Source organism: Myotis yumanensis, unplaced genomic scaffold (assembly GCF_028538775.1).
Source record: "Myotis yumanensis isolate MYYU_CA2020_CCGP unplaced genomic scaffold, mMyoYum1.0.hap1 SCAF_1, whole genome shotgun sequence".
Lineage (NCBI taxonomy): Eukaryota > Metazoa > Chordata > Mammalia > Chiroptera > Vespertilionidae > Myotis > Myotis yumanensis.
In genome coordinates, this window is record NW_027223752.1 from 81006925 (window position 1) to 81028371 (window position 21447).

General features: G+C 53.6%; 1 protein-coding gene across 4 annotated transcripts; it reads left to right on the plus strand.

The window, feature by feature from the left end:
- Positions 1–203: 203 nt before the first annotated feature.
- On the plus strand, positions 204–21274 carry ARHGEF40 (Rho guanine nucleotide exchange factor 40). Of its 4 annotated transcripts, none has more exons than XM_070425934.1 (24): positions 204–288; positions 3969–4166; positions 4759–6010; positions 6159–6326; positions 6469–6589; positions 7483–7579; positions 7682–7762; positions 7872–7988; positions 9361–9456; positions 9539–9654; positions 10038–10164; positions 12978–13100; positions 13201–13344; positions 13813–14423; positions 14552–14786; positions 15359–15445; positions 16000–16215; positions 17129–17299; positions 18110–18287; positions 19067–19171; positions 19398–19541; positions 20046–20176; positions 20545–20606; positions 20742–21274. In XM_070425934.1, exons 1-23 carry the CDS (start codon positions 286–288, stop codon positions 20599–20601), a joined length of 4578 nt encoding a protein of 1525 aa, XP_070282035.1. In that variant the 5' UTR covers positions 204–285; the 3' UTR covers positions 20602–20606; positions 20742–21274. The 4 variants fall into 4 exon arrangements, with proteins under 4 accessions (XP_070282035.1, XP_070282044.1, XP_070282052.1 ...); XM_070425943.1 differs by having other exon boundaries at positions 20560–20606; XM_070425951.1 differs by lacking the exon at positions 19398–19541.
- The last annotated feature ends 173 nt before the right edge of the window (positions 21275–21447 follow it).

Below are 21447 nucleotides of genomic sequence, written 5' to 3' on the forward strand. Positions count from 1 at the left end.
GCAGACCGGCCGGGGAGCCGGGGAGAGGCTCCGCGGGAGAGGGGGTCGGGCCCGCGAGTCCCGGCAGGGGGTCGGCGCGGAGCCCGGCGGGCGCTGGGAGGCGGGGCGGGCGGCCGTCTCGGTCCTCCCTGGCGGGGCCCCGCGGCCTGGGAGCCGAGCCGCCGAGCGCAGCGGCCGGAGCTGTCCCCCCGCCAGACCCGGGAGACGCGAGCGGCGGGACGGAGGCGGCGGCGCGCCCGGCCCCGCCCGCCGGCCGGAGCGTCGGACGCGAAACCGCGCCGAGCCATGGTGAGTCCCGCATCGCCACCCCGGGTGCCCTCCGCCTGCGCCCCGCGCGCTGTGGGCCGCCAGCTCCCACCCAGCCCGGTGCCTCCGACGCCTGCTCCGGGCTGCGGCGCGCTCCCGGGACTCCCCTCCCGCCCCCAGTCTTTGATCTGTCTGCCCCGCTGTCTGGCTCGGTCCCCACCGGGGACTGCCCTCACCCTTTCTTTCTTCCCCCTCTTCCCCGCCCCTTCCCCCATCCTCCCTTGGTCTGTCCCCTAATCCACACGCCTCCCCTCGCCCTCCTCGGTCCCGACCCGTGCAGGACCTTCCCTCCCGCTCCGGTCCCTCCTACGGCTCGGGTGCTGCAGCGGCCCTGCAAGGGGCCGGCCCCAGGTCATGAGAACTGACCTGCCTGCAACTACCATTTTCCATCCCAGTCCCCAGCCCGGTGAACCGGACCCACCCATCCGGCCCTGGGGGACCGGCCGCAGCTGAGCCTGGGCCACGGCCAGGGCCAGGGCCAGACCCGAAGAGGGAAATTCCCGCGGGGAAGAGAGGTCGCCTCAGGATAGTGGGCAGAATGGGGAGGGGGCTCACGGTGCCCGGGGGCGTGACGCTGCTGGAGCAGACAAGAGGTTGGGGGAGGGGGTGTCCCAGCTCCCGCTGCAGGGAGCAGAAGCTGTGCTAGGGCATTCCCGCCGCAAAGGGGAGGGCGCTCCCTGTAGGGGGCAGGGGCCCCTGGCAGCAGCCACTCAGGGCGCAGGAAGCAGGAGGGCATAGTTCGGGGGAAGCCCACACCAGCAGGAGTGGTCACTGTCCTGCGAACTTTCGCTCCAGAAGTATTCTCTGAAGAATTACTGCAGTGGGCGCTGCCAGGGAGCGTCCGCTGCGGGGGTGGGGTAGGGGGACACGGCCTAAGGGGTGCTCCCTGCAGAGAGGGGAGGAGGGGGAGAGGGAGGAGGGGGAGACGAGAGGACTGCCTGGGAGGCGCTCCCTGCGGGGAGTGGAGAAGGGGGAGGAGCACTACCGGGGCTGCTCCTCTGCTAAAGGAAGGGCACCCTCTGGCTGGGAGGCTGGAGCGAGAAGAAAGAGGAACTGGGCCAGGGAGAGCTGACTCAGTCTCTCTGGTCGCTTCTTTGGTCCGGGCGGCCTAGAGGCCTGGTCTCGGTGCTCCTGCCCACCGCCTCCCACCCCAGACCCCTCCTCCCCTCCCGCCGGTGTCGTTTCCTGTGGCTGAGACTCTCTCTCAGCCATGAGCTCACCGCCCCTAATGGGTTGCAGCTGCCTCGCTGCTCCAGCTCTAGCGCCCCGCTCCCCGCTGCTGGCCTCAGAGCGGACGGCCCACTCTGCCTCCCCTCCCCTCCTCTCCCCTCCCCCCGCCCATCTCCCCCCGCCCCCCTCCCACGTTCACTGCGCTGGCCGAGTCCCCGGAACACTGGGGGTCTGTCTGCTCGCCCACACACCTTGGGGCTGGATCTCTGTGTGACGCACGGAATGACCCTTTCTGGAGTGGCTGCCCTAGCTTCTCATGGTCAGGACTGGCTGGCAACGCTGGCTGGAGGGACCCAAAGCAAAATGGTATGCAGTTTTGTCTTCAGGGCAAATGCGGGGGCTGGGGATAGGGTAGGTAAAGAACTGGAAAAACTCTGCAGTGAGCATCCCCTTGCGCGTTTACAGCGATTAAATCTGGTGAAGGAACTTCAAAGCCATCTTGAAGGAGAAATAAGTTTGCCTGAGGGGTAGTTGTCTAGAGTGTGGGATGGAGACAGATAACCCATTAATTCACTTAGGAGGTGAGTTTGGAGGAAGTAGCGCTGAGTCTTTTGAGACTGGGGCTCCAGGTGGAGATGGGCAGAGAGAGTCCTGCTGAAATCAGAAAAGACAACTCCAATACATACCATCAAGGCCTGCTTCTCCCTTCCCCACATGTTCCTTTTGTGACTTTTTCCTGTTTCAACTGTCCCCACCCAGTTCTTTGTAACCCAATCCCACATGCTCTGGAATGGGTGATTGCTTCACAGCCACTCTGGGAGAGGGGAGAGAAGGTGCTAGAAAGATTCAAGATACACAGCCCTCTAGTCCTCCCTCCCATCCAACAACCATCTCTAGCATATGACTCATGGGTGGTGGCACCACCTCTTTTGATGGGGGTCTCTGCAGACTCATGGATACAGAGAACAGACTGACAGCTGTTAGAGGGGAGGAAGTTGGGGGGTGAGTGAGAAGGTTGAATGGATTAAGCAAAGGAAAAGAAGGTTCCTGGACAACAGTATGGTGATTACCAGAGGGAAGAGAGGGTGGGGGGAAGTGGAAGAGGGTGAAGGGGGCATAAATGGTGATGGAAGGAGACTTGACTTGGGGTGGTGAACACATAATATACAGATGATGTAGAATTGTATACCTGAAACCTATATAATTTTATTAACCAATGTCACCCCAATAAATTTAATTAAAAAAATAAGACAATTTTTAAAGAGTTTATTTGAGCCAAACTGAGGACATGCTTGGAAGCAAGATCTCAATAGATTGAGAAAATGCTCCTGAGAATGGCAGTTTGGCATTGCCTTATTTACATTTAGAATTAAAGGAGAAAATGTAAGAAAGTTTACATAAAATCCATTGGTGGTAGACTAAGGAGGTGGGAGAAAGCAAAGAGGGGAGGGGGGAATACCTGGGGTTGAATAAAAAGCAAAATGGAGAGATATATACTTCTTTCACATTGACGGGTTCAGGGTAGTTAACATTTAACATTACAGCAACTAGAGATAATATGCAGGCAACGAGGCAGCAGTGAGTTTTGGCGCACCTGCTCTCTCCTGAGGGTGCTTATGCCTCCAAGTTGTCTGGAAATGAAGATTGCTCTGGCATTTGAAAGGTATGTTATCGTAGATGCACAAGAACAATGGGCAGGGCTCTATTAAAGTAAAGATTAACCTTTTACTAAGGAAGCTATAGGTCTGGCGCTTGACTACCCGTCATGACCTACCCAGTTGGGAATGTATCATGTGTGGTTACTATTGGCCACTGAACTTGTCAGGTCTGCTATGTAGCCTCTTTTTCACTCACAATTAGTATTTTTGCTTTAAAAATTTTTTTAAATGCATATAAAACAATTAAATGTTGTATACCTCAACTGTGAGCACAGCAAAAATATCACCCATCTTACAGGAAAATAAACTGAGGTATAGAGGTTAAATGGATGGCCTAAGATATTGTATTGTCAGTCAAAATTAAACTGCTGTTTAATTTTTTTTAAAGATGGCGGGTGCGGGGAGGTCTGTGGATGGTAGGCCCTGTGAGGAGGGGCTTGCAGGATGATGTGTGAAAGCCCTCCACCCTCCAGAGCTCTCAGCCATAACTCAGTCCCCTGATATCCCAGTAGCCATCTCAACTCTCCTGGGAGGGCCTGTGCAATCAGCCTGATCCTTAAGATCAGGGATGGCCCTAATCAGAGACATGCACAACAAATTCTCCCTAGATCTCCACAGCCAAGGTCTCAGAGCTCTCTCAGGAAGTGCCCTGCAAGGCCTGTGCACTCTGACTGGCCCAGCTCCACTCCCATCCTGAGCTCATTCAGCCAGCAGTCCCTGAGTGCCCTCTCTGTGCTCTCAGTGGGACCCCGGGGTGACACAGCCAGCCCCATACCAGCCCACTCCCAAGGAGCCATGCTGGGGTGATCTGCAGCCTGGTCTTGTTTCTCCCAGGAGCCGGAGCCCGTGGAAGACTGTGTGCAGAGCACGCTCGCCGCTCTGTACCCGCCCTTTGAGGCAACGGCCCCCACACTGTTGGGCCAGGTGTTCCAGGTAGTGGAAAGGACTTACCGGGAGGATGCGCTGAGGTACACTCTGGACTTCCTGGTGCCCGCCAAGCATCTGCTTGCCAAGATCCAGCAAGAAGCCTGTGTGAGTGACCATGGATTCCTGTTTTCCTCCCTTAAGATCCTCTGCCTCACTCCGGAGACTAGGCAGGCTGACTAATCTCCCCCACCCAGAGACGGGAGCCTCCCTGATCCTGATCTCTCCAGAGGCACAACCCCTCAGATATTAACACACAGACACTCATCTTTCTTGAAAATTAGCCCCTAAGAAATATCAACTCCCAAACACCCTGACCCTCCAGACCCAATTCCAGACATTTTTTCCCTCATATCAATTGTCAAGATACTAACTCTCCCAGATGTGACTCAATAGAGATCCTTCACTTTTTTAGCTATAAAACCTCCTGAGAGTCTCTGAGTCCTCCAAGACAATGGTCTCTGCTGACCATGTCTTTGTCATGACTCAGTTCTTACTCCCACACATGGAATTAGCTTCCTACCACCGGAAAACTGACCAGTCCCAAGCCCTTCCTCTGCCACGTGAACACCTGCTCCCCTGGGGTTATAACCCACCAGGCATAAGGCCACTCCTGCCTAGGATGGTTCCATTCTAACTGCCCCCTCCTGTTGGTTTCATCAGCAGAGGCCTGAGCACAGCCTCCCCTCTCTCTCCCCAGGCCCAGTACAGCGGTTTCCTCTTCTTCCATGAGGGCTGGCCCCTCTGCTTGCATGAGCAGGTGGTGGTACAGCTAGCAGCCCTTCCCTGGCAGCTGCTGTGCCCAGGGGACTTCTACCTGCAAGTGGTGCCCTCAGCAGCCCAAGCACCCCGCCTGGTACTTAAGTGCCTGGCCCCAGGAGGTGGGCGTGTACAGGAGCTGCCTGTGCCCAATGAGGCTAGTGCCTACCTCTTCACACCTGAGTGGCTACAAGGCATCAATAAGGACCGGCCAACAGGTCGCCTCAGTACCTGCCTACTCTCTGCGCCCTCTGGGATTCAGCGGCTGCCCTGGGCTGAGCTCATCTGCCCCCGATTTGTGCACAAGGGAAACCTCATGGTAGGACATCGGCCAAACACGCTGCCCCCAGAACTGCCCTCCGGACCCCCAGGGCTCCCCAGCCCTCCACTCCCTGAGGACGCCCTGGGCACCAGGAGTCCTGGGGATGGGCACAATGCCCCTGCTGAAGGACCTGAGGGCGAGTACGTGGAGCTGCTGGAGGTGACACTGCCCATGAGGGGGACCCCCACGGATGCTGAGGGCTCCTCGGGCCTCTCCAGAACGCGGACGGTACCCACCCGAAAGGGTGCTGGAGGGAAGGGCCGGCACCGGAGACACCGAGCATGGATGCACCAGAAGGGCCTGGGGCCTCCAGACCAGGATGGGGCACGCCCACCGGGTGAGGGGAGCAGCAGCGGGGCTTCCCCTGGGTCTCCCCCTGAAGCTGAGTCTCTCCCAGAGGCAGCAGCCCAGGAGGTATCTGAGCCCCCAGCAGAGGCTCTGGGGGAAGCCTCTGAATTTTGCCCCCTGAGGCCAGCGGAGGCTGGGGGAGGATTGAGCCAGGGATCTGAAGGACCACCCGGCACCCCTCGGAGAACAGGCAAAGGAAACAGGAGAAAGAAGCGAGCTGCAGGCAGAGGGGCTCTTAGCCGAGGAGGGGACAGTGTTCCTGTCCCGCTGAACCCTGGGGCCAAGGAAGAGACCAGCCAACAAGAAGCCCTTGTTAATCTGCCTTCACCAAGTGAGCATGAGCTTCCAGGAGGCAGCCTGGTTAAGGAGGAACTGGAAGGTTCGGAGAAGCCAGAGTCTGAGCTGAAAGAGGAGCTCATACCAGCAGATGAAAAGGAGCCGCAGCCCCCAGAAGCCTGTGGGACTAAGGAAGAGAAAGCCCAAGAGAGAGAGCAGAAGGGCCCGAGTCTGGTGTGCACAGCAGGTGAGGTGATACTGAGGCCAATGGGGCAAGGGCCAGTGTAGGTTAGGCCTCAGAAAGGGGGCTGGAGGAGAAGCAGAGGTGAGGCTGGGAGTGGAACAGCCATACTCAGTCTCACTTCAGGCCCATAGCTCTGTCTGTGTCTGTGCAGGACCCACAGATCCCGAAGGGCTCCCCTCTGACCCTCCACCACCACCTCTGGAGCCTGTGCAGGAAGTGAAAGGGGATAGGATCCCAGAAGAGGCACCTCCGGTTTCCATCTCTGATGACCCTGACATAGCTTGGGACTTGATGGCATCTGGATTCCTCGTCCTGACTGGTCAGTGAGCATCAGTGGTTGAAAGGAAAGGGAACAACAAAAGAGAAGCAGTTGAAGTGGGCTGCAGAGGGAGGCAAGAGTGGATGGGAGGTAGCCAAAGCCTGCCTCCAGCAAGGACAGTCTGGCCATTTTGTGTCCGCAGGAGGGGTTGACCATAGTGGGCGAGCTCTGCTGACCATTACCCCACCGTGCCCTCCTGAGGAGCCCCCGCCGTCCCGAGGCATGCTGAGCACTGCTCTTCATTACCTGCACTCATTGCTCAGGTAACGGAGGCCCATTGCTGGCACCCTGGACACTAACCTCTTGGGTCATGAGGACTTTGACCCCTCTCTTCTCAAGACACTAACCTGACATCTAGGACACCTATTTCTCAAAATTTCAAGTCATTGACTTCTGACTTTACTGACCTCCAACCCCCAGCATTCCTACACAGATCCTTAAAATCAGCACTGCTGACTTTTAATATCCTGAAACACTAATGGTTCTCAACCTTCCTAATGCCGCGACCCTTTAATACAGTTCCTCATGTTGTGGTGACCCCCCAACCATAAAATTATTTTCATTGCTACTCTATAACTGTAATTTTGCTACTGTTATGAGTCGTAATGTAAATATCTGATATGCAGGATGTATTTTCATTGTTACAAATTGAACATAATTAAAGCATAATGATTAATCACAAAAACAATATGTAATTATATATGTGTTTTCCGATGGTGTTAGGCGACCCCTGTGAAAGGGTTGTTCGACCCCCAAAGAGGTTGCGACCCACAAGTTGAGAACCGCTGCCCTAGACTATCAGGACATTGACTCACTTATTCAACAACTATTTATTGAACACCAAGACCTATTAGGGACCATGCTACATGGTGGCATTGAATTTATTCCTTCCAGAGCAAAGAATTCTTAATTTTCCAGACCCTGACCTGTGACCCAATAGCCATGTGAATATAGACTGCTGATTGCTAGGTCACACCATTTCTTGAACACACATCTCAGACTTTGGCCCTTTGCCCATTGCCTCCCAAACATACCAGGAACTAACTTCTGCGAACTAGTAACACTAAAGCCAGACCCTGTACTACTATTACACATACACACACACACACACACACACACACACACACTGCCTCCCTGGCTCTTCCTGCCCCCACAGGCCTGATCTACAGACACTGGGGCTGTCGGTCCTGCTAGACCTTCGAAAGGCACCTCCCCTGCCTCCAGCACTCATTCCTGTCCTCAGTCAGCTTCAGGTAAGCAACCCTTTGAGACAGGTACTTCTCCTGATCCTAACTCTTCCTTACTGGCCATCCAGGCCACCCAGTTGCCCACGATTTGGGCTTTTCTTCCTTCAGGACTCAGGAGACCCCCGTCTCATTCAGCGACTGCTGCTTCTCAGTCATGATGACCCTCCGGCTGAGCTCCATGGATTTCAGGTTTGAGCCCCTCCCACCTAGTGCCCCTCAGTAGTGGAGAGAGAAGAGGTTAGCTGGAATCCAAGGGTGGCGCCCAGGCGAGAAACCCCTTGCCTCCATATGTCTACAGGGTGCTGAGTTGCTGACAGAGAATGATCTGAAAAGAGTGGCCAAGCCAGAGGAGCTGCAGTGGGACTTGGGAGGTCTCAGGGAGCCCTCTCCCAGCCACTGGGTAGAGACACACCAGGTAAGCTACATTTCCTCCACCCAGGACACGGGGAGCCAGGAATGACCCCACTGAGAACACTCTAGGAGGCAAGGCAGACCTGAGACACAACTAAGGGGTTGGGAAAAAGTGGTTTCCCTTCCATTCAATTCAACAAGTATACTTACGGCTCACAAACCATGAGCAAAATATGGTGCATGTACCTTGCATGGGCTACTGAGGAAATGGGATGAGTATATTAAACAAAAATTTTAATTGATTTGAGAGAGAGAGAGAAACATTGATGTGAGAGAGATACATCTATAGGTTGCCTCCTGGGGATCAAACCTGCAACCTGATTCCTGACCAGAAATCAAGCCCACGACCTTCCCATGCATAGCACGATGCTACAACCAACTGAACCACACCGGCCAGTACTTAAATAAATTCTTAATATGATATTAAGCTGCATGTGAATTTTGGTGGGAGATGTCAGAAACAACTGAAGAACTGCAAAATAGCATCACTGGGGTTCTGGAAAGAGTTGAGAACCAGGAAGTCTGATTCTGGTTCCACATGACGTTGGATAAGTTACTGTATACCACTTCCTGAGATGGTGCCTTTCTGTACCTGCTCCCTGCACCAACATCCAGGCCTCAGGATTCTCCCCCACAAAGGACATCTATTGTGATAAAATTTCTGATTCTATGAATCTAAATGTATGCAAGAAAAGAGGAGTAGCCCAGCCCGGGGTGGCTCAATGACTGAGCGTTGACCTATGAACCAGGAGGTCATTGTTTGATTCTTGGTCAGGGCACACGGGTTGTGGGCTCGATCCCCAGTAGGAGGCATGCAGGAGGTAGCCAATCAATGATTCTCTCTCATCATTGATGTTTCTATCTCTCTCTCTTTCTCCCTTCCTCTCGGATATCAATAAAAAATATATATTTTTAAAAAAAGAAAAGAGGTGTAAACCTGATCTGAGCCAAGTATTAAAGGAGGTCTGAAAAAAAAAAGAAGTAAAGGAGTTCTGTAACATGGTCTCTAAGTTATGTACATGGGACCTGGATCTGAATAGGCTGGGAGGAGGGTTTTATAGGGTAAGGACCCAATGCAGACAAAGGAAAGGAGCCTCATGTTTACTAAGCTCCACAATGTGCCAAGCCCATGCTGGGTGCTTACACAGCAGCATCTCTTTAAACCTCACAAAATCCCTTATGTCTTATCTGGACTTTACAGTTGAGGACACTGAGATTCAGGGGGGTTTCTGGACCTGCCCAAGGTCATACAATTAGTAAGCAACAAAGTCACGAAATGAAGCCAGCATTGCCTCCACAAAGGTCTCTGGGGCTGCCCCGTGTGCTCCTTGTGCTCCACTCTGCCCCTGGACTCCATCCCTGTGTGCGTGTTTCAGGAAGTGGCAAGGCTGTGCCGGCTGTGCCAGGGTGTGCTGGGCTCTGTGCGGCAAGCCATTGCGGAGCTGGAGGGAGCGGCAGAGCCAGAGGGAGAGGTATGAAGTGAGATGGGGCAACAGGGCATGGGGTGGGGACTCTCTGGTGGAAGCCCAACTGTCAACTGTTCCCTGCTCCCAGGAGGCGGTAGGAATGCCGGAGCCCCTACAGAAGGTGCTGGCAGATCCCCGGCTGATGGAACTGCAGAGGGATGGGGGTGCCATCCTGATGAGGCTGCGCTCCACCCACAGCAGCAAGTATGAGGGAGGGGCAGGTGTGCTGGGGCAGGTGGACGTGGCAGGTGGAGACACAACAGAGGGTGGCCAATAAACCTTAGCTGGCAGAACATTCTTACTGAGCATGTATCTGGACAAGATAGCATGCTTTTCCACTTATCTCATAACCCTCACAAGGTCCCGACATGCTAGTTATGATTACCAATGGGGATTTGGTGGGTCAGAAATGTTAAATGTCTTGGCCAAGGTCAGTCAGTAAATGAAAGAGTTAGGATTCAAGTCCAGGCCCACATGATGACCCATGATGCTGTGCCATCTCTCTCGTTGGGATGGGATGATGGAATAGGGGTGGAGGGGCTTGACAAGGAAGGGCAGTGGTTTATTCTGCCCTACTCCTTCCTCAGGCTGGAGGGCCCAGGCCCAGCTACACTATATCAGGAGGTAGACGAAGCCATACACCAGCTTGTGTGCCTGTCCAACCTGCACGTGCAACAGAAGGAGCAGCGGCAACGCCTGCACCAACTCCAACAGGTAAACCAGGACCCCCAGACCTCTTATTCCACCTGGGGGCCTGGCCTCCAGCACCCCCCTCCTTTCACTGATAGAGTTGATGGTGTTCTCCTAACCCGGCTTGGTTGACTGACCCTCCCTCTCTCCTTACCTCCCCTGGAGGTTAGTCGTGGTCAGTGTGAGATTCAACATGAGGGAGATAGTATCTATCACAGGACCAACAAAGAAGAGAAACCACATCTCCCCTCCCCATTGTATGTTTGATCAAGTCTTCTTAAAGATTGTGAGAGATGCTCAGTATCCTAGAGGGTCTGGGAAGAGCTGATTGATCCTGGAGTGCCTACTCCTTAGCTTAAAAATAATAAATGACTATTGATACCATGCCCCCTCAACTCTTATGTCTTTATTGATTTCAGAGAGGAAGGGAGAGGGAGAGAGAGATAGAAACATCACTGATAGAGAGAACCATTGATTGGCTGCCTTCTGCACACCCCAAAAAACCAATGAGTCACTCAAGGCCACAACCTGGGCATGTGCCCTGACCGGGAATCAAACCGTGACCTCCTGGCTCATGAGTCATTCAACCACTGAGCCACACTGGCCAGCCTCAACTCTTATATATATATATATATACACACACATACATACACTAGAGGCCTCATGCATGAAAATTCATGCACTCAAGTGGGGTGGGGGGTCCCTCAGCCTGGCCTGTGCCCTCTCACAGTCCGGGACCCCTCGGGTGATGTCCACTTGCCAGCTTAGGCTCGCTTCCTGGGGGATTGGGCCTAAGCTGGCAGTCAGACATCCCTCTGGCAGCCCAGGAGCTCTCAGAGGATGTCCTAAGCCAGAGTTGGACATCCTTAGTCCTGCGGAGGAGGGGGGAGAGGCTCCCACCACCACCACCACTGTGCTAGCAGCTGTCAGCCTTGCTTGTGGCTGAGCGGAGCTCCCCCTATGGGAATGCACTGACCAATAGGGGGCAGCTTCTGCATTGAGTGTCTGCCCCCTGGTGGTCAGTGTGTGTCATAGCAACCAGTCCTTCCACAGTTAGGGTCAATTTGCATATTACCTTTTTATTATATAAGATATATTTATTTTTTTATTGATTTCAGAGAGGAAGGGAGAAGGAAAGAGAGATAGAAAAATCAATAATGAAAGAGTATCATTGATCGGCTGCCTCCTGCACCCCCCTCCCCCACTGGGGAATGAGTCCTCAATCTGGGCATGTGCCCTGACCGGGAATCGAACCATGACCTCCTGGTTCATAGGTCATATGCTCAAACACTGAGCCATGCTGGCCGGGCATGGGCTCAACTCTTTATACAGTGTCATCCACCAAACCTGAGGCTGGAAAAGCCCCTTGGAAAGAGAGGGCAATGGAAGCCCTAAGTGCCTTGGCAACCAAGGCCTCTTTGTGGGGGAGATTCAGGGATAAGGCTGGCTTCTCTGAACCTTGATTCTTCTCTCCTATGGTTAAGAGCCCCTTATGGATTTGCTCTCCACCCTACCACTTGGAGTAGAGGGGGCTTTGAAATCTGATTGCTCCTTTCTAACCCCAAGCATGGTGAGTGAATTCACATCATGGGCCTGCCTCTGGGCATCAGGGGAAGGGTCCATTCAGGGCCAATGACAAAAGGGTCAATTCAGGGTGTGGGAAGTAGTGGCAGGGCTCTGTTTTCTGGGATTTCTGCATATTCGCTCCCTCCATTCCAGTATCCAAGGGGTTGTATATCTTACTGTTTGTTTGCTTGCTTGCTTATTACCTGTTTTCTCCCACTGTTTAAAAACCGTTAGCCACCACCCTAGCCAGTTTGACTCAGTAGATAGAGCACCAGCCTGTGGACTAAAGGGTCCCAAGTTTGATTCCGGTCAAGGGTTATGGGCTCAGTCCCCAGTGTGGAGCGTGCAGGAGGCAACCCATCAGTGATTCTCTCTCATCATTGATGTTTCTATCTCTCTCTTCTCCCTTCCTCTCTGAAATCAATAAAAATATTTTTTAAAAAACATGCACTCAAAAAAACGTTAGCAGATAGGATTTGAAGTCTAATGTGCTCAGCTTGAGTTCTTGCTCTGCTAGGAGTAAGATGTTGGACAAGTCTTAAAGCTTCTCTGAGTTCCCAAGTCCTCATCTGTAGAATGGAGATGATAATTACACTTACAGGGGTGTAAGGACCAACCAAATGAATTCAGCAAAGGACTATGGAAGTGTTAGGTAATTAGGAGCATTCTGACTTATCCTCAGGCAGTTTCACTCAGCTTCCAGCCTTTCTTCAGAGGAAAAAATTACCATCCCTTTTTGGTCAAATATCCAAGAACCAGTGAGTCACTAGAGCCCATAATAGGCAACTAGAGCTGCATACGGGTGCCTGTGTGTGCAAACACAAGCACAGAAAACCACCTCCTGAGCCCTCTCTCCAACCCTGATCCCTGGGTACCTTGCACACCCATCACTGGGCTCGGTAAATGTGAAATTTCTCCTGGCCCTCATTTCGATTCATCATCCCCTCATCCTGCCTCAGGCTCACACCAGTTTTATTGATTTCATCTCCAGGTATATCCCTGGAACCCTAACCCACCTGCCTCAGTGCTTCCTGCCAGCCTAGCTTCCCCTTCATCTGGTGCTTTACCAAGATCTTACTTTCTCACTTGGCCTTGTGGAAACAACTACCGTTCACTGTTAGCATTCCCACTTGACCGCTGAGATGAAACAGTTCACCCAAGGTTCTGCTGATTGGGCTGGTGGGGTTGGAGCTGGGCCTCGGCTTCCTTTTCCTTCCCTCTGCAAGGCCTTTCTCCCTCTCAGCCCTGCTCTCCACCCTGCCTGCCCCCAGGTGCTGCAGTGGCTCTCAGGTCCAGGGGAGGAGCAGCTGACAAGCTTCGCTGCGCCCGGTGACTGCCTGTCTGCCCTGCAGGAGACAGAGCTCCGATTCCAGGCTTTCAGTGCTGAGGTTCAGGTGAGAAGGGGAGAGGAGCAGGAGAGAGGAGACATTCGGGAGGAAGGGGGGGATTGAGTGGTAAAGAGGACCAGGTCTGAGCGCAGCCCCCCTTCTCTAGGAGCGCCTGGCCCAGGCACGGGAGGCCCTAGCCCTGGAAGAGGACACTGCCTCCCAGAAGGTTCTAGATATCTTTGAACAGCGGCTGGAGCAGGTGGAGAGTGGCCTCCACCGGGCCCTGCGGCTACAGCGCTTCTTCCAGCAGGTGTGTGCATAGCCTCATTCTTCTGCTTGGACAGACTGATCGGATAGTTGTTAAAAGCAGGGACTCAGGTGGCCATCTCCCTGGCTTTCACTATTGGCTCTGCCACCTACTTGCTAAATGGCCTGGGATGAGATACCAAGCCTGAATGTGCCTCAGTAGGCACCTACCTCTCAGGGCTGCTGTGAGGATTATACAAGCCATATATAAAAGGCACTTAGTGCAGAGCCTACCACTGATAGATGCTATGTACACATTGGCTATTCTTTCATCTAGGCCGCTGCTTCCATGTCGGCTGAGATGGCATGGTCAGGCAGGGATGCTGGAAGAGCGAGGGGACATGTTCTGAGAGGACCGGGAGGGTGATGGGCAAGCCCTCGGGAAGGAGGCCAGAGCTGTCATCAGGCAGCATATGGGAGAGCACAGGCCTCACTCTTTCCTCTCCCATTCCCAACCCCTTTGGTTTCGTAGGCACATGAGTGGGTAGATGAAGGCTCTGCCAGGCTGGCAGGAGCGGGGCCGGGTCGGGAGGCCGTGCTGGCAGCCCTGGCCCTGCGGCGAGCCCCGGAGCCCAGCACAGGCACCTTCCAGGAGATGCGGGCCCTGGCCCTGGACCTGGGTAGCCCAGCAGCCCTGAGGGAATGGGGCCGCTGCCGCGCCCGCTGCCAGGAGCTGGAGAGGAGGATTCAGCAACAGCTGGGAGAGGAGGCCAGTCCACGAGGCCACCGGCGACGGAGGGCAGACAGTGCCAGCAGTGGAGGGGCCCAGCGGGGCCCCCACAGCCCCTCACCCAGCCTCAGCTCCCTGCTGCTCCCCAGCAGCCCTGGGCCGATAGCAGCCCCATCCCACTGCTCCCTGGCTCCCTGTGGGGAGGACTGTGAGGAGGAGGGCCCTGAACTGGCTCCAGAAGCAGAGGGCAGACCACCGAGGACTGTGCTGATCCGAGGCCTGGAGGTCACCAGTACCGAGGTGGTCGATAGGACGTGCTCACCCCGGGAACACGTGCTGCTGAGCCGGTCCGGGGGTCCAGATGGGCCCTGGGGAGTAGGCACCCCCCGGATGGAGCGCAAGCGAAGCATCAGGTGAGAGCCCAGCCCAATCAGTACCCAGAGGCAGGCACCACTGCCCAGCAGGAAAAGAATGACACTGTTGGGGTGGTGACTCCCTCCCACGCCCCAGTCTCCTCTGCCACTCTTTGTTGTACCTGCAGTGCCCAGCAGCGTCTGGTGTCTGAGCTGATTGCCTGTGAGCAGGAATATGTGGCCACTCTGAGTGAGCCAGTGCCACCTCCTGGGTATGAGCTGACCCCTGAACTCCGGGGCACCTGGGCTGCGGCCCTGAGTGTCCGGGAGAGGCTTCGCAGCTTCCATCGGACACACTTTCTGCGGGAGCTTCAGGGTTGTGCCACCCACCCCCTGCGAATTGGGGCCTGCTTCCTTCGCCATGTGAGTGATCCTATAAAACCTCTTCCTTCTGCCGAAACTGGTTTGGCTCAGTGGATAGAGCGTCGGCCTGCGGACTGAGGGGTCCCAGGTTCGATTCCGGTCAAGGGCATGTACCTGGGTTGCGGGCACATCCCCAGTAGGGGATGTGCAGGAGGCGGCTGATCGATGTTTCTCTCTCATCGATGTTTCTGACTCTCTATCTCTCTCCCTTTCTCTCTGTAAAAAAAAAAAAAAAAAAAAAAAAAACCTCTTCCTTCTTCCAGGTCATGTTTCAGCTCCACCCACTTGATCCTCCTTCTCAGTGTCTGTCTCCCAACCCCATCCCCACCAAAATGTGTGGTCCAACACTCGGGCCTAGTGCTATTCCCTTGGCCCCTCTGGACCTACTCAGCCTCTGTGTCCCTGTCCACAAGTGCTGCCTGGCCTTCACTCTCCACGGGAGCCCACGATTCCCTTAGCAGACTGAGTGCTCCCTGGTGACCCTGCCCCTCCTTTGGACTACAGCGAGGATGTGGAGGAGGAGAGGAAGGGGCTGTATGCAGGGATGGCTTACTTCTCCTCTACTGGCACAGGGGGACCAGTTCAGCCTTTACGCTCAGTATGTGAAGCACCGACACAAACTGGAGAATGCTCTGGCTGCACTCGGCCCACCGACAAAGGTAACCTTTTCTCCAACCCTCATGAGAAGGAGAGGGGCCAGGAAGCTCTAAATTCCACCCAAGCTCAAAATCTCCCCGGGGGAAAAAAGCTTTCCTGCACGTGCCCAGGAACGTGACCTACCGGTAATCTCCCAGAACCTAGGTCTTATCTAGTCCACCTGAGGGACTCCTAACCAAGACCCTTGGTTCCTCTGAGCCTCTGTTTCTACACTGGTAAATGGGGGCAAGATTCACTATAACTAATTCACAGAGTGCTCCGAGGATCAAAAGACCTCACAACAAAAGATGTGAAAGTGACTTCAAAAGTTAAAAGCCAGAGAATAGAAAGGATTATTTGTATTCCTCCTCTATTCCGTGTCAAGATATAGAGGATGACTGAATCCCTGCATTTCTCTCTGGGGAAAGGTTTTTTGCCTTACCTTGGGGTATATCTGAGCTTCATCTATTCCCCAGATGAGATGGGCCTTGGAGTACCACCCACCCTCCCCACAGAGCTCGGTCCCCACCAGATCTGGACCCTCCCCTAATCCCTGTCTGTCTCCTCCCCAACCTAGGGCTCCACAGAGAGTGCTCCTCACCTGCCCAGGGCCCTGCAGCAGCCCCTGGAACAGCTGGCTCAGTATGGGCGGCTCCTGGAGGAGCTCCTAAGGGAAGCGGGGCCTGAGCTGAGTTCTGAGCGCCAGGCCCTTGGGGCTGCAGTGCAGCTGCTTCGGGAACAAGAGACCCGGGGCAAAGACCTGCTGGCTGTGGAGGCAGTGCGTGGCTGTGAGGTGAGGCCGGGCTCCAGTCACTCCCGCTCAAACTGCCCAGCCCTGTGGCCTCAAGCAGTGTGGGCTGGTGACAAGAGAACTAGACTCAAGGTCAGAGGGTCCCAAGCTGTAATTTTTAACCAGCTGGGTGACCGTCGTCAAGTCACTGAACTTCACTTGGCTTCAGTTTCCTCATCTTTGAATAAAGAAGCTATATCCTGCTCAATATCCCATGATCCTACATCTGCCTGTGCTTACCTGTTCCTTTCCTAATTTTTCTCTTTCTCCATCCACTACTCTGCATTTCTTCCTGCATCTCAACACTCAACACATATCTTATTCTCCTCTACCTAATCTCTTTTCAGCCCTGAGATTCAATACAGGCTGAAAACCTACCTCCTCTGGGGTAGATTTCTTTCCCCATCAGGTCTTTGTTGATTCTCTTCCTGGGGCAAAATGGTGCTTTGGTCCCCAACATTCAAAGGCTTCCCCATGAGAGGCTGTAAACCAGTGGTTCCCAAACTTATTTGGCCTACCGCCCCCTTTCCAGAAAAAATATTACTCAGCCCCTGGAAATTAATTTTTTTTAAATTTTAATAGCAGTTACTCATCGCCCCCAAATGCATCTGTGGCCATCACCGCCCCCCAGATTGCTGCAGCGCCCACCGGGGGGCAGTAGCGCCCACTTTGGGAATCACTGCTGGAAACCCTACTGTGCAATGTGCCTTCCATCTTTAGAGGCAAGCTGTGCTGCTAGGCCAGGTGTGCTGTGCACAGTGACCAGTAGGAGGATTCTAGGCCAAGTGCTGCCCTGATTCCAACTCTGTCTGAGAATTAGTCATTAGGCCCTTGCCCTATAAATCCCATTTTTACTCCCCGTAAAACATACACAAAGGGTTCCAGGGCCAATAACCTTTCCTTTTCCTTTCTCCAGACAGACCTGAAGGAACAGGGACAGCTCCTGCACCGGGACCCCTTCACCGTCATCTGTGGCCGAAAGAAGTGCCTTCGCCATGTCTTTCTCTTTGAGCATCTCCTCCTGTTCAGCAAGCTCAAGGGCTCTGAGGGGGGGTCTGAGACCTTTGTTTACAAGCAGGCCTTTAAGGTACAATGCCTGCAGGAAGGAGGGGTGGCAAGGAATGGGTCAGGAAGTCATGCTCTTCTTGAGAACTCAGGATGTTCTGTAAATTCAACCCCAACCCAGGTTCAGAATCTGCATCATCTAGAACAGGCTTTGGCCTGCAACCAACCATCAGTTAGGGTATCGGGGTGATAGAAGTCCGTCATCAGCCTCCTCCTTGGGGTTTTCCTTCTCATTCATGCAGGAGGCCCATGAGGCATTCCAAGCCAGAAAGAAGGAGGACCCTTGCCATTAAGAACACACATGCCTTTTGAGTCAGGAATGGTCCCTGGGGATGAGGAGGAAGGACATGCATATATAGCTTAACATGATGGAACTGAAGAAGCCAAAAGGAGGGAGGCCTTACCTTAAGGAAACAGCTCTGCTGTCCAGATAAACATCAGTGGCAACCTGTGGCTCTGTGGCATGATTCTAAGGGCTTCTAGACTTTGTCCCCAAACTCTAGTTCCAGCTCTTTGGGGTGGGGTGGGGGAGTACAGTACAGAGGGAAAAAAAGCCTAGGTTTGGAATAACATAGACATGAGTTTGAACCTTCCTTCTCTACTAAGCTATGATAAACCCTTGGGCAAGTTGTTTCATGTCTCTGGGCATTCCCCTTCTATAAATTATGGTTGCTATGGAGACTAAATGTAGAGCACTTGGCCCATGGTAGGTGTTGAGCAAACATTTACTGAACATCCACCACATGCCAGGCTAAGTGTAATGCTTTCCCATGTGGTACTATCTAGCCAGGACTCACTCCATCCTTACCCACTCTTTTCCGCTCTTTCTCAGACTGCTGACATGGGGCTAACAGAAAACATCGGGGACAGCGGGCTCTGCTTTGAGCTGTGGTTTCGACGGCGGCGGGCAAGAGAGGCATACACTCTGCAGGCAGCTTCACCGGAGATCAAACTCAAGTGGACAAGTTCTATCGCTCAGCTGCTGTGGAGACAGGCGGCCCATAACAAGGGTAACAGGCAGAGATGGGAAGGGTGTGCTTAGGGTCAAGATTATGGCAGGTTAGCTGGAAAGTGTGGAGACCACTTGGGAAAACAGGGTGTAGGATGGAGAAAGAAGAATGACTTATGAGAATATTTAAGATATGGTTTGAGAAAGGAAGCTGAGATACAAATTAGCCTAAGGTGAACCAAAAGGAAAGAGGAACCCAGCAAACTTCAGGGAAGCAAGAGCAAATGGCTGAGCAAAAGAGAGAAAGTATGCACTGGACCTGGGTCCCAGACTTACTTGCTGTGTGACCTGAGCTCGTTTGTTTTGGTCCTGCATCTGCTTTTTGTGCTTTTTTAAATTCTCTGAACCTCATTCCACACATATGAAAAAAATGGAAAGTAATATCTACAGCTCAGTGTGATGTGTGATGGGGAATATTAAATAAGGTGATATATATGGAAGCACTGGTAAACTATAAAGGTATGTAAAAATATGAGTTTTGCTCTTAACACCCAAGATAAAAGGAAAAACTCGAGTATCCGAAGAAAAGTTGGGCAGCTAGAATGGTCAATGGGGAGGATGAAACTACAGGAGAAAAGAGACAGGTGTTTGAGGAGGAAGTTGAGGACCACCATCTCCATCCATGTCGGGACAGTCACCCGGAAGAGTGACAAGAGACACCAGAGGAATGAGAGGGAGAAATAAGAGTTGGCAAGGAGCAAAGAAGAGTCAACCGTAACAGGGCTAAGGCTGGAGCAGAGAAGGAGCAAAAGGAGGTTGGTAACACGGTCTCTTCCCTAGAGCTCCGAGTGCAGCAGATGGTCTCGATGGGCATTGGGAATAAGCCTTTTCTGGACATCAAGGCCCTCGGGGAGCGGACGCTGAGTGCCCTGCTCACTGGAAGAGGTGAGGGCCACAATGCTGGGGGGTGGCCGCCAGAGTCAAGACCTTGACAGTGAAGGCACAGTTGGGGAAGCATGGTACAAACTGAGGAAGGGTAACGAGCGGATGTCTTCCCAGAAATTGTGGAACTGATTGGGAAGCCCTCTGTGAAACTTAGGGTCATTTCAGGGAGCCAGGAGGGCTTTCCCACACCAGCACCCCACCCCTCCCCCACCCCCACTCTCTGCAGCCGCCAGGACTCGGGCCTCTGTGGCCGTGTCATCCTTTGAGCATGCCGGCCCCTCCCTTCCGGGCCTCTCACCGGGAGCCTGCTCCCTGCCTGCCCGCGTCGAGGAGGAGGCCTGGGATCTGGACGTCAAGCAAATTTCCCTGGGTGAGGCACCTCTCAAGGGGTGGCTCCCCCCAACAGCTGGGTCATCATTGTGATGTTCAGGCTGCTTGCTGCTGAGCAATTCCTTTTTCCAGCCAAGTAGCCCCATTGCCATGACAACTATTTACAGCTTCCCCACTGCTAAAAGAGCCTTCCATCTGGTTGCTAGGGTACTACTACAGCAGCCTGTTGCTATGAAGCACTTCCTCTGTACCTCTCTCTAGCTCTCCTTGGGTTTCTATGGAAACTGCCTCAGCTTCCTGTTGTACCCTCCTGGTTCACCATGGCAATCCTTATAGTTTCCTGTCGCTTCTTCCCTGGTTGCTCTAATGACGCTGCTGACAATTTCCTGCCTCTTGGTAGGGGGGGTTCTCTTGCAAGTGGATTGCTATGGTGACTCACAGCTTCCTGTTGCTATAGAGCTTTTTCTTCCCTGATGGAGCAGCTTGGTTGCTTAAGGTAATCTAGGAGTTCTATACCCTGCTCTCACCCTAGCTTCCCCTCTAGCCCCAGAAACACTTGACTCTTCCGGAGATGCGTCCCCAGGACCAAGAAACAGCCCCAGCCTGCAAACCCCCCACCCTAGGAGCAGCACTCCCACTCTGGCCACTGGAGGGATCTTAGGGCTATCCCGGCAGGTAAGTCCCTGCAATAGAGCTAGGAATGGGTGACCTCTTCAGCCACTTTTTGGGTGGGCTTTTCTAATCTTTCAACCCATGAGGGCAGGGGAACCAGTGAGCCTGTGCTGCCAGCAAGGCTACAGGCTGGATACAGTCTGCCTTTGTCCTCTCCCCCACCCCTGGCTGAGAGGCACTGAGGTCAGAAGTGAAAAGGAATCTTTAATAAAGAGCACACTGCAGGAGTGGGTGGTAAGGGGAGAATGCCAACAGCCTGGTTTGGACTTGGATTAAATCTGGGAGGAAAAAGGTGAATTGACAGGGATGTGTGAGAGAGAGAGATGGAATACAGGGAAGAGGTCATTTCTTCTCCTTTTAATTCACTGCAGTTTCTCTCCCCTAAGAGTCATGCCCGAGCCTTGAGTGACCCCACCACACCTCTGTGACCTGGGTGAGTCAGTACCCCCTTTCTACCACCTCCACACTCCTTCCCTCTTGCATGTACCATCCTTCCTCCCCCCCAACTGCTTAGGAGTCAGCCTCTTCCCTCTCCCAACCCATCTCCCTCTTCTCTCCTGGTTTCTAGAGAAAATCCAGAACTTGGCTACAGCCCCTCCTCTCAGCACATTTTGGGCTGGGCTGGCAGTGGGACATAGTGAAGGACTGGAAGAGCACTGACTTCCTTCCCTCTGCTTCCTGGACAGAGAGGTCAGAGGACCAGCGTATTTCCCTGCTGCCACTATCTCTGTTGCTCTCCCCAACTGGGTGCCTTCCTTCAGGAACCAAAGTAGCCATACTTGCTTGCCTTCATACCCAGGAGGTGGGGAATTATCCCTGACCCAGTCCTTCCCCACCCTGGGCCACTGCTCACTCCCAGGGCACAGCCCCGTGCCAGGCTCCCCGGGTGACCAGTGTTTCCCCTTCCTCCCACCCCAACTCTCCCTGAGAAGACCCATCCCTGCCAGGTTACCCATAATTCCTAGTGACTCCATTCTGGGGGGTCATAGGAAATGGAGCTATGCAAACCAATATATGAGGGTGGTGTGGGAAACTGCAAACTTTATATGTGTAATTACTGTTATTATAATCCTATTGTTATATTAAATGTATTTACTCACACTTTGTGTCCAAAGAGATAGAAGCCGTCCTCTGGGTTGAGGTGATAATACTAACTTGAACACTTCCCCTCGACCAAAGCTCAGTGTGGGCCGGGCCTAAGAGAATGTACCTTCTCCACAGTGGTTCCCAGAGACTCAATGCACCCTTTGAAGTTCCTCCTCTCACAGTACACC

Excerpts from the sequence above, each read along its gene's own strand:
- ARHGEF40 (XM_070425934.1), top strand. Across the intron at positions 14,787-15,358 it reads GGGCCTGCTTCCTTCGCCAT|GGGGACCAGTTCAGCCTTTA; the intron begins GTGAGTGATCCT and ends CTACTGGCACAG. Across the intron at positions 20,177-20,544 it reads TCTTAGGGCTATCCCGGCAG|TTTCTCTCCCCTAAGAGTCA; the intron begins GTAAGTCCCTGC and ends AATTCACTGCAG.